The following is a 12,348-nucleotide window of genomic DNA, read 5'->3' as shown; positions in this document are numbered from 1 at the left end:
AGAATGAGGACAGAGAGAGGGAGAGAGAGGAGAAGCACAAACTGCAGGAGAGAGAGAGAAAAAAAAGCAAAGTTAATGGCATAAAGTAGTCCAGACATTTGAAAAACAGCACTCAATATTACAGTGATTATTTTTCTTTGCTTGTAATTTACAAAACAATTGACAGGACGCTGCACTTTCTGCACTTTCATTCTGCTTGTGTGCATTTTTTCCCCTTTTAATTCACATTCACATTTTTTTGTTTTCCTCCGCTGCACCTAAGTGGCCCACCAGCATTTCAGCACTTGGTATTTCACCTTGTTCATAGAACGACACTCCCATGCTTATGAGGCGTATCCCTGACTTTTTTCAACACTGCCCTCCCCCCGGAGCCTGCTGGTCGCACTGTGGCTGCAGCTCTGTATCCGACCACACGGGTCAAACATGGCGCTGTGCCGGAAGCTGAGCACCGTTCCTGCGCAGAGAGGTGCGCAGAGAGGTGCGCAGAGAGGTGCGCACAGTGACGCCCCTGAACGTCTCAACGGAAACATCGCCTCCCTCCCCGGCCATGTACGGTTTTGTAATAGTTCACTTTGACGGCAGTGTCTGCCTTTAAACTCAGCCTTGGCAGCGTCCAGTGTCGATATGAGCTTGTTTACGCCTTTGTAATACAGTAAGGGCTTCCTTTCGTTCAGTTCACCGTGGATTCAGAGCGGTTAGCCGGTTAGCTATTGCTAGGTAACGTTAGCTGTCAACACATCAACGGTTCTCACATCTGACAGGCAGACCAACTCACTTCTGACTTTTAATTCTCTTGTTTTTATGTCATTTAGCTGCTGCTTGCCCTACAAGTAGTGTGCTATACAAACACAGTTACCTCACTCAAGGTCAATGATAATCATTACAAGACAGAAACAATGAATTATCCTGTAACTTCAGCCAACTGTTGTGAATGTAATGCTGAATAGAAAGTTGCAGACCTTGGCATGATGTACACTAATTTATCAGTTTACAAGGTTCAGCTAGCTAAAACTAACGTAGTCTACCATAACAGACCTGCAATAAACCCTCCCTCATGCTGGTAATAGTTTGTTCAGTTTGTGTTGAAACTGTTTTAGACGTGTTGATTTGAAGTGTATGATTATTTTGCGTTATACAAACAGGTGTTTCTATTATTCTGTCCACCCAATTCAAATCAAGGAGGGAAGGTTAAATAACAGAGACATACAACTCAACAGCATCACAAACTACATCCTCTAAAATGACAGTAACGTTGAATCTACACCTCTTTAACACAGTTTCAATAAAAACTTAATATTCCATCGTTCATGAGGGAGGATTTATTGCTGGATGTTTTATTAGATTGCATAAGTTTTAAAGGTCAGGTCGCCGATTGATTCAGGTCAGATCACTTGTTTGAGTGTACAACTGCAATGAATTGCCAATCAACAGAAAGTTCATCAGCCACTATTTAGATAATTGATTTATCTTTTTCGCCTTTTAATAAAGGCTATCTTATCTTATCTTATCTTATCTTATCTTATCATCTTGAGTTATTTTTAAAGAAAAATGTCAGATTCTTTGGTTTTGCCTTCTTAAATGTTAAAAATGTTGTGTTTTTTTTTTAGTTTTCTGTGATAGTTAACTGAATACTTTGGGGTTTCCAAGTCAGCTTGGACATAAAAAAAAATGCAAAGGGCATTTTTCAAATTTTTTTTTGCCATTTCCTGACATTTTATAGATAAATAGTCGTGTAATAAAGACTATAGTGAGAGATTATGAAAATAATTACTTGCAGCCCTCTTTGAGTAACAGCGTTTTGTAATGTACTGTGTAATCAGATCAATATAGCCTGTTTGCTGTAGGACTGGCTCAAACAACCTTAGTGATTAATAAATCAATTCTTTTTCAATGTTAAATATTTACTCTATTAAATCCAAAGTTGACAAATACACACCTCATCCTAACATGAGCCTTAAATAATGTCTTAAACTTGCTGACTAAGGGCCAGAAAAGTATCTGTTTATGTGCATGTCAAATGTTATATTTATACTTTCAGTAGTTACTTTATTATGTCAGAAAATAATGAAACTGCCCAGTATAATTTTCCAGAGCTTAATGTTATTTTTTCAAAATGCTTGTTTTGTGTGAACAGTATCAAAATAGAAGGATATTCATTTCACACTGATGTTAAACAGAAAAGCAGCAAATGTGAGATCCTGGAAGCAGAAAATGTTTGGCATTTTAGCTTCATAAATTACTTAAAACAATTCACTGATTATTATAATTTATATTCAGTATAATAGTTGGCACTCAATTTTCTGGCAACTGACTACTGAACTAAACTTTTTCAGTGCTACTTAATTATTTTCATTTATTCATAGAGTCATCCTAGAGATTGATACTTTGTGACTTTTTCTTAAATTAGTTTTATAATTTTATTATTTAGTCTTTTATAGATGTTTCTGCATCGCTTCCTTGCAGAATGGAGAATTCAGAGACCAGCTCGTCTTTGGGGTCCCTGGCAGTGGCGGACAAAGGTATAGCACGACCCTCAGGCCCCCCTGGTCAGCTGTCAGAATCAGCCAGGCCCTCCAAGTACAGGGGGCACCTGTCCAAGTCACCAAGGAGACGGCGGGAGGGGAAGAGGTCTCAGCGACGGGGGGATGGTCATGAACAGCTGCTCAGGGAGATTGAGCGACGGAGGTTGCCAGGCCAACACGAGCACTTGGAGCCCTCTGGGTCGGCGAGCGACACAGCGGAAAGCTCACCTAAGAGGTTTGCACTGCAGGTTGCCAGCTGGTCTGCCGTTCCACTGGCGCAACTCTGCTGCCCTGGACATGAGGTGATAGTGTCTTGACTCCTCTTTTTTTTCTCCCCCTCACAGGAGAGCACACTTTCTACATGGACCGTATCCAGCCACTCACTTCGGACCCAAAGCCTGTATTCTTCCCAACCCAACTTCAGTCATGTAAGCATGAGGGTGCTGAATGAGTCGAACTTTGTGTGTACAAACTGGTGAGAGTATACTCAGTTTGCTGGGGACATTGACACAGAAAAGCTTGTGTAACTGTGTGAGATAAGATAAAATATGAATGCTGTGATTGGATGTTGCATGCAATGGGATGGTTCCCTGAACAGACCACAGATGCTTATTTTCAGCTGATCTCAGAGTTTTTCCTTGAACTTCATCTGAAAACACACACACACTGACAAATCCATCTACAATATGCCTGTCATCCACCACACACAGGAGATAGACAAACGGTAAAGTAGAGAAAGAGAGGTTGTTTTTTTTTATATATTCTGGTGTTTGGAATTTGGACCTCACTCACACAGATGTAACATCAAAGTGTCATAACAGTTAATGAATGACTTCAGCTGTTAGTGCAGTGTAGAGAAAGCTTCATTTGATTAAGAAGCCATGGTAAGATGTGGTATCATGGTGGCATTTGACTTTACTCGGAGACTGTCAGGATCCAACTAACCTAACCAAAGGCTCAAGACACTGATTATGTAATAATTATCTCTATATTCTGCATCATGTTTATTCCACCTTTTTGATCTATATTTATGTGTTTGTATTTGTTTGATTGTTTGTATTTGTCTTCCAGGCATATCCAGGACCCGGCCAGCCAGCGGCTCACCTGGAATAAACCTCCAGTCAATGTGCTTGTCATCAGGAAAATCAGAGATGAGAGCTTGGTTGAACCTTTCAAAGAGCTCTGCAGGTTTCTAGTGGAGGTACGGTGATATACTGTGTGATTGATATTTTAGATGATTTAGAATGTAAATGTTTTATGAAGTTATTGTGTAAGGAGGACGTTTTCATTGTGGGAAATTGATTTGTATATATTGATATCTGTGCAAATGTATTTGTGTTGGTAAATCCAAACAGGCACTAAAGAGAAGGATTTTTGAACATAAATGTCTTGTTCACAAGATGAACATAAAATATGCAGTTGCTCTGCATTGTAATGACCATAAAAATACTCTTAACCACCTCTGATTTATGGCATAGACGTGCTCAATGTGCCTAAATGTGGAAGGAACGCAGCCAGCTATTATTGTGATTTTTTTAAGGCCTTTTTGTTCCTGTTGGTTGCAATGGCAGATGTATCTTGTTGACTTATCAGTCTAATTCCTACATGTTATCACACCAAGGAAGAGTTATGCCTGACATGTCTGTGCATTGAATAATATTTTTTGAATAAGTCATGGTGTGCAGACTTTTCAAGGCCAAACCTGATTCAAATCTGATCTTTTGACAATATAAATATGAGGTGTATTCACATCCATAATTCAAGTTTGAGCTACTGATGGAAAAATCTAAATTTAGGCCTGTCTCCTCCCATGTTTACCAACAGAACTGATGTAGACAAGCTTTTTACAGCATCAGAAAACATTACAAATTTAGATTTTGTTGTTTTCCTGTGTTAGTCTACCCTGTCAGTCAATTTGAGAGCAATGCCAGGCTACTATATTTGTGTTTGGTTTTATCAGGGGCACAACTCCTGGTTTATATTTGGTGAACAGTTCGTACCTTTCATAATGCACCGTCCCACATTAACCTCATTCTGTGTCAAAGAACAGATTGTCCACTGTGGTAGAACACAGGAAATGGTCCAGACACATGTAGGTGAAGGTTACAGTCTGGTCAAATGCAGCTATGACAACCACATGTGGCCACAGTTGGCCAATAAACACACACACATTTGCATTCTATACAAACACTGTCATTTTAAACTACACGTGTTTGGCATATGCTCAACTTTATCTTGGAAAGCACTCCTTTGAGAGATGTCTGTGTGTGTTTTGGCTGTTGTCACTAAAGCATGTCTGTGTGTATCAGGAGAAGCAGATGATGGTGTATGTGGAACGCAGGGTCGCAGATGATGCTACGCTGTTGAAGGACGAAGCCTTCGGCTCCATACGCAACCAGCTCTGCACCTTCAGGGAGGGTGAGGGATAATATCCTTCAATGAGATAAAAAATACTATGATCTGAAATATGCTGTCAAAAGTAAAAGTTATGCAAAAAGTTTTACTGAAAAGTTCAGTAAGTGATTCTGGAGAGAGACTGTTGGTATTTGAACCTAACAACAAAACAAATACATATACACAAATTCTGTGTATTTTTTGGGCACTCAACAGTGACATATCATCACCTTTTAATTGATATAAGCTCATAGTTTTACATGTTTAGACTTAATGTGCAAAATAACCAGTAACAAAAGCTGTAAGGGGAGTGTAGTGTTGCCAGAAGTTCAGTAGGTCTCCTAAAAAAAGGAGTAAAACTAGGTCTCACAAAAAGGGAATGCTGAAGAAAGATACCAGGACATCCTTTCTTGTGCTTGATTACAGCCAAAATTCAGTTTAGATCACATTATAACGACAGAAAATATGTTGTAGTGTTTTTTAAAATTTTTTATGTTGTATCCATTGCTGTGTAAAATAGCCGTATTTGTAGTTGTTTTCAAATAATAGCTTGAAGGATGAAACAAGCAGATGCTCCTGGAGATAGAACATGTTTCCTCAAAACCTGGTATATTTGATCTTTTTGGATGAATTACTCACCACATATGGCGGCTGTTTTCTCAAAAATCTTCATACTTGGCCAGGTCCTCAGGTGCTCCCATGGTGAGCTTTTAGGACTTTAGGGCCTTCTGAAAGAGGAGAAATGCGACTGTTTTGCTGCCACAGTTTGAATTAAGTAAAATGTTGTAAGTGATTTAATAGCAGTGTTTTTTTTTATCCACCTGCAGGTTATGATGACATCTCTGACTGCATAGACCTGATCATCTGTCTGGGTGGAGATGGGACTCTGCTCTATGCCTCGTCTCTTTTCCAGGTAATCACACTGTAATTGGTTGATCGTCCAAGTTTCCTAGGTTTACTTTCTTGCTTTTACCCTTTGTCTATTTTTAAAAAGTAAATCTTAAAACATACTTGTACAAGAACCCTGGTCTTGTGAAGCAGGTGGAGTCATGGACAGTCAGAAGATATTTCAATCCAGGAAATTCAGTGAAACTTATTAGAATAATTTGTAGTGGTGATAACTATTGTCAGCTTTGTCACATAGATTGCTGAACTTTTGCTTATTTGAAGATCAAACATAAATAAATATAAATGAAATAAGAGAGATTATCTGTGCCTCTGAATATTTTGTTTATAGGATTTAAACTATAGGATATACCATTACAGATTTTAAAGAAAAGTATATGACACAAAACTTTTTAGTAACACCAAATCTATACTGATGGTCCTAATGTCATGTACTTCATGTAGTTTAGTAAACAGATAAGTTTACAGGTGACGAGAAGTGTTCTGACAGGGGTGAGAAGGGTAAATCCACCAGAGCCAGTCAGACTGAGGTTTTTCTTTTCTGTAGGGCAGCGTTCCTCCAGTTATGGCGTTTCACCTCGGCTCCCTGGGCTTCCTGACGCCCTTCAAGTTTGAGTCATACAAGACTGAGGTGGCCAAAGTATTTGAAGGTAGAGTGCAGCTTCATATGAAATGATGGTCTAATGTTAACTGTTGTAACTGTCTTTTTCATGTAAATGTATATAAATATAAACTCTTCAAACTCATTCTCTCCTGAAAGGTAAAACCTAGAAACAGATCACCTTCACTTTTGTGTTAACTTGTTCATCTGCACGTGGGTTTTCAGGCAACGCAGCCATCACTCTGCGCAGTCGTCTGAAGGTGAAGGTGGTGAAGGACATGCTTCAGAGAACAGGCCAGCAGGCGTACAACCGAGAGCCACCGCAGCAGCAACCGGAGCACAACGGACTCCTTCATCACGGACACACTAACAGTGAGGCCGGCAAGGTCACCCTGCAGCTACAGGTGAGCACAGAGGTGTCCAGGTGGTGGGGGTACTGATGAGGTCAGTGAGCCAATAAGCCACTGGAATGACTATTAACATCAAATATGCTTGGTTTTGTAGATGTTTCAATTTAAAAAGTCCTTGAGAGTTTACTTTGTTGTTGTTGAGGTGTAATAGTGGTCATTTGCTGATTATTTGAACACTAGTTGAGAGGTCACCAGACCAGTGATTCTGCAGCTAAAAAGTACACAAAGCAGATAAAATTACAGGTTGCAGTCAGTGTCCACTGGAGACAGGAGCCTTTTTAGAAACTTGGGAGCCAGTTCCTCCTCTGAGGCAGTGCTTTCTGATGGCCCACAAACTATTAGGGTGGAGTTTGCTGATTGGTTGAAACACAAACCCATGGCTGCTACAAGCTGTGTACAGCTTTATTCACACAATAAGGCAGCACCAAGTGCTGCTAGAGTCAATATTTGGGCAACATTTATGATAAAGTTTGTTGTTTAAAACAAATATATTGTCTCTGAGTTGAGAACACAACTAAACCAGAGAAACAAATGTTCACTTGCTGATTCATTGCAGTTACATACGAAAGGAGAAATAAACTAGAAGAAGCTACATTTTCTGAAAACAATTCATGCTGAAATTTTGCAGTTGGAACTTTTGAAATTCAAAGACAAGCACTAAAACAAACTGAAATGGCAGTTAAAGTGGTTCAAGTGCTGAAAGAAGTTGACAGGTCAATTTAAACACAAGCACTGATAAGAGATAAAATGTCAGTTGAATAAAGTGTAGGTGATGAATTAAGATGAAATGTTGGTGGACGTCTTAAAAGACAGATAAGACAAACTGAACTGAAACCTTATGTCAGAGAAAGTGTCGGCTGAAAGCAGATGTTTAAAGTGTAGGAAAGGTGAAATATGTGAGTTAGAAGAGCTGAAGAATGTTTTTTGTAGTTCAAAGGTGAAGACCTGAGTTCTGAAAGAGCTTGAAGTGTCAGTTGAAGTGTAAAAACTGAAGTTTGTTCAAGATAGAAAAGAACATGTAAAGAGATGGAAACAGTAAAAATGTCAGTTGATTTGCGGACGATGGTGGTAGCTAAAATTGTGTGAAAACTGCGTCTCAAATACTGTCATTTTTTTAATCAGTTGTTGAACTGATTTGCCTGACTGTTCTGCAGATGCCGTGGAAATGCTAACAGGGGTGTATAAAGAGGACTTGAATTCCCCTGGTTCCATAGTTCATGGAAACATTTGGTCAAACAGAAGCTTGTGTGGGTGCATTTTGTCCTCTTTATAATTCCTGATCATCACACCCTTCAGATGATGCTGTAATCTCCATAAACATGATGAAGGCCGACTGTGTGTGTGTGTGTGCGTGTGTGTGTGTGTGTGTGTGTGTGTGTGTGTGTGTGTGTGTGTGTGTATTTCATCCCAGGTGTGTTTGTGTGTGCGTACATGTGTACAGCTCAGCAAGAGCGAGCATCAGCTGGGTTGCCGTGGCGACAGTCATAATAAAGTTGATATGGGAGACAAAGTCGGATGTTGTGAAGTTCTGTTGAGCCAGTTGCCATGGAGACCGTGGCGTCAACAGTGCAGTCAGTATTTAATGAGGTCTGACGCTCTTGGTCTGACACACTCTAACTAAACAACGTGCCACGCTGCTGCAGTCACACACACACACACACACACACACAGAGTGCGGCAGTTTGTCATTTTCAGTGCAGCTCTCCTCTCTTTCCTCTCTCCCTGGGGTTTTTCGTCTCATCGATAAAAGACAGTGATGGATTGTTCTGGTCTCTGAACCAGATTTTGACCTCACATTACATCACGTCTGCTGTGTCCAGCAGGATGTTTGCATTGTGCTCAACTGACGTCAGTACATCTGCCAGACATCACTGCTCAGCGCTGCAGTGTTTTGTGTGACTGACTGAAGTGTGGAACATGATCTGTATGCTGCCTGTCTGCACACCAGCGTTTTTCTCTGCTTGTAGTTTCCTCGTGTAATGTGTGGTTTTACTGCGTCTGCTGATTTATTATTTTTATTGAATTGCATTGATATAGAATTAGTCTCACATTTGCTGTTTATGAAAGAGGATTACATGTTGAAGACTGCCCCTTTTGTATTCCAGAGAATGGGTTATTTTATCTTAATCATCTCCCACCACAAAGCTTTTGTTTTCATTATCTTTGCTTGTTTGTTTATTGGCTGGATATCTCAAAAAGTACTTAAGATATACCAGTGCAATTTTGGCCCATATTTAGGCCAGGACCAAGGACAAACTAGCTTAGTTTTTGGTGGCGATTGCGCCACCATGTGGGTATTAAAAGTTAAGAAACTTTTGTCAATTTTGCTGTATTTAGAAGCCTGCATGTACATTTAGTGCACATGTTACACTGTATACATACATAAACACATCAAAACATTTATATTTGGTCTATAGGTGGCACTGCAGTAACATATTTGATTTCTGTGGCCATAAGTCAGTGATCATGAGTGTGATTGAAGCCTTAATACTCCCAAACAGGATTCAGTGAACATGATTAAGTGTATTTGATAGATCGACTGATTCAGATTAAAAACTATGGAAACATCACACTGGAAGACTTTAGTCATAGTCAAGATATTTTCTGACCTTAACTGTGGTCTGTGTGTCACACAGGTGTTGAATGAGGTGGTGGTGGATCGAGGTCCATCTTCTTACCTGTCCAATGTGGACTTGTACCTTGATGGACGACTCATCACTTCAGTGCAGGGCGACGGTAAGGACAGACATACACCTGTCCCCTGCCATTTGATGTCACTCTTTTGCAATTGGGTCACAATATATAACATGGAGAGTGAAGGAATTATAGAAATGGATCAAATAGGGCTGATGAATATGTTAAACTGCCTCCCTGTCTCTGTCCTCCAGGTGTGATTGTGTCCACACCCACAGGCAGCACAGCATATGCCGCTGCAGCAGGAGCCTCAATGATCCACCCCAATGTACCTGCCATCATGGTCACCCCCATCTGCCCACACTCGCTCTCTTTCAGGCCCATCGTTGTCCCTGCTGGGGTGGAGCTCATGGTATTATCTCATTAAACGCGCACGACAGTCTCTTCATACACACCTGACATAAGCTAACAGTTTTTTGTTGAACTAATTGAAATTCTAAAATAGTGCTCTTAGTTATTAAGGGCATTGTCCATGAATCCCTGTTGACATTTGACTGCCCAACAGCAGCATATGTGTTTATTCTGCTGAGGTACAGTGATATTCACTTCATTTCTGTGACTCTGTAGACACTATAACTGAAGAACAATACACAGTAGAAACTTCACACTTATACCACTGCTACCCCATATGGAACAGATGCTACATACATTTGCATACTAATGAGGTACTAGTGTTTTGAGCAGACATGCTCTTCTGTCAAATTTACCTTGCCACTTTTTTAGCCATGCTAACAACAGCTCCTGGGATGGCAGCATCAGTGAGTCAGTGCACTGCTCTGGCCCAGAGCGAAATATCTCAACAACTTCTGGATGGATTGCTTTGGAAACTTGTGTGGGAAATTCATGGTCCCCAGAGGATAGATCTTACTGATTTGGGTGATCCTTTGACTTTTCCTCTAATGCCTGTTTGGATGAAACACCATACTGTTAGCATTGTCACAGTGACCACGTTAAATGAGCTTTTAGCCTAAAACACCACTGTGCCAAAGTAGAACCTCACAGAGCTGCTAGCATTTTGGAAACTCACCGTCTGTCCTCTTCTCCCCTAAAACAGATCACTTTGTCTCCAGATGCCAGGAACACAGCCTGGGTGTCGTTTGACGGCAGGAAGAGACAGGAGATCCAGCATGGAGACTGGTTAAGCTCATTCACTGTCACTGGCATATCCTTCTACAGATTGCTCTTTCCTCATTTTAGGATTGGGATTCATTTGCTTTCTGTTTCTCTCCCAACAGCATCAAGATCACTACATCTTGTTATCCAGTGCCTTCAATCTGTTGTCATGACCTGGTGTACGACTGGTTCGAAAGCCTGGCTCAGTGTTTGCACTGGAACGTGCGCAAGAGGCAGGCGCGACTGGCAGACATCTCAGACTCATCGGACACTGAAAACTGAGTCAGCGCTGCTTTGACTGGCCTCAGTTCAAGACTTTTCAGCCAAGGCTCTCCACAGCTGCTGAGCGCGTGAGAAGGAGGGGATCAGGTTTGTTCTGAGACGACCATGAGGTCACAGAAACACTGGAACTGTGACAGTAAGAGCACGTGTGTCTATAGCCTAAGCAACGTTACATTAGTCCTATGAATAGCATGTACAATGAGCATACTGTATATACAGTATTTTATACACTGAGTCAGTCATCTCATTACATTCCAGTGCATAAACACTGCAGTTTTAAAGCTTACAGGGAGAAAGCATGCCTCTCAACTTGCAAATGAAAAAAAGACCTTGTTAATTAAATGGTTGCATAGTCCTGTGATCGATTGAGATCACCTAAAGCTCGTTATGAATATTCTGAGAACTGTTTTCTTTAGACTTGAATCACTTAATCATCAATGTGATGATCCGTGTATAAGATGTAGATGCTACTGGCATGACTGAGAGATTATAGGTAGAAATACAATGTTAACACTGAAATTAAGCAAAAGGACTGTTTCTTCTGAACTTCAATGTAAATGTGTACATACAGGATTCTAGGATAAATTTATTTAATGTCGTATTTATGTAATATTTATATATTTTCAAGATGGGAGATGGTAAAAGTAACACACTTCAAATTTATTTCTAATACTGACTCAACCAAAGAGTACTGAATGTGATGGTTCTCTGTTGTACAAACATACTGTACAATCTCCCCAGCCCTTCAGAACCTACTGTCTACGTGTCCTGACATTTTTAAGTTGTTTTCAAGTCTTTTGTGTTTCAGTTTAAATTCTGCAAAAAGATTGCATGTAGCAGAGAAAAACTAAATGGAGGAACAGGAGAATCTTAAAACAGCTGTTGTTTTCATGACCGTTAAAACTCTCACAGTCTGTTGCAGGAGACGGTAATAAGAAAATAAAGTGCCGAAAACTGTTTAGTCTGATCTTTGTGTGAATCCAAACTTTCTGAGTCACCCCGCCAAATATTTTCTTTATAAATCGTCAAAAAATGTTGTTGAGTTGAAAGTGACGTTTTCAAATGTCTTGTTTTGTCCAATCAATAGTTCATTATCCAAAGATGTGAACTGAAAATTGTCAGTGACCAGGAACAAGCACATTTTGGGAATTTCTGCCTGAAAAAGACATAATCACTCGTTTATCAAAACTGTTAGTTTATTTTTTAACTGTTTGTTAATGTCTTTATTAGCCATAATATGTTTATAGGTAACTACAGTTAGGAATCAGTGTTTACTGCTGCAGCCGTTGATAGATTACTGAATGCCCCCCCCGACCTCTGAAGCCCCCAAGAGACATCAAATGACAACAGCTGTTGTTGTTTGTAGTTGTTTTGTGTCTCTTTCAGTCATAATCCATCCAGGGATGCAGCACGAGTATTTCCATTA

General features: G+C 40.1%; 1 protein-coding gene across 3 annotated transcripts; it reads left to right on the top strand.

Annotated features, from left to right (window-relative positions):
- Positions 1-455: 455 nt before the first annotated feature.
- Positions 456-11,889, top strand: nadkb (NAD kinase b). Of its 3 annotated transcripts, none has more exons than XM_071490471.1 (12): positions 456-549; positions 2,464-2,757; positions 2,867-2,950; positions 3,594-3,723; positions 4,832-4,940; positions 5,744-5,829; positions 6,370-6,472; positions 6,649-6,827; positions 9,470-9,569; positions 9,722-9,879; positions 10,582-10,664; positions 10,763-11,889. In XM_071490471.1, the coding sequence occupies exons 2-12, from the start codon at positions 2,465-2,467 to the stop codon at positions 10,920-10,922; spliced, it is 1,485 nt and encodes a 494-aa protein (XP_071346572.1). In that variant the 5' UTR covers positions 456-549; position 2,464; the 3' UTR covers positions 10,923-11,889. The 3 variants fall into 3 exon arrangements, with proteins under 3 accessions (XP_071346572.1, XP_071346571.1, XP_071346573.1); XM_071490470.1 differs by having other exon boundaries at positions 493-652; XM_071490472.1 differs by having other exon boundaries at positions 503-717.
- Positions 11,890-12,348: the final 459 nt, after the last annotated feature.

Source organism: Trachinotus anak, unplaced genomic scaffold (genome assembly GCF_046630095.1).
Source record: "Trachinotus anak isolate AG129_WGS33_773 ecotype Australia unplaced genomic scaffold, CSIRO_AGI_Tana_v1 ptg000012l, whole genome shotgun sequence".
Lineage (NCBI taxonomy): Eukaryota > Metazoa > Chordata > Actinopteri > Carangiformes > Carangidae > Trachinotus > Trachinotus anak.
The sequence above is the reverse complement of the archived record's forward strand: the minus strand, read 5'-3'. Positions and strand labels throughout refer to the sequence as shown.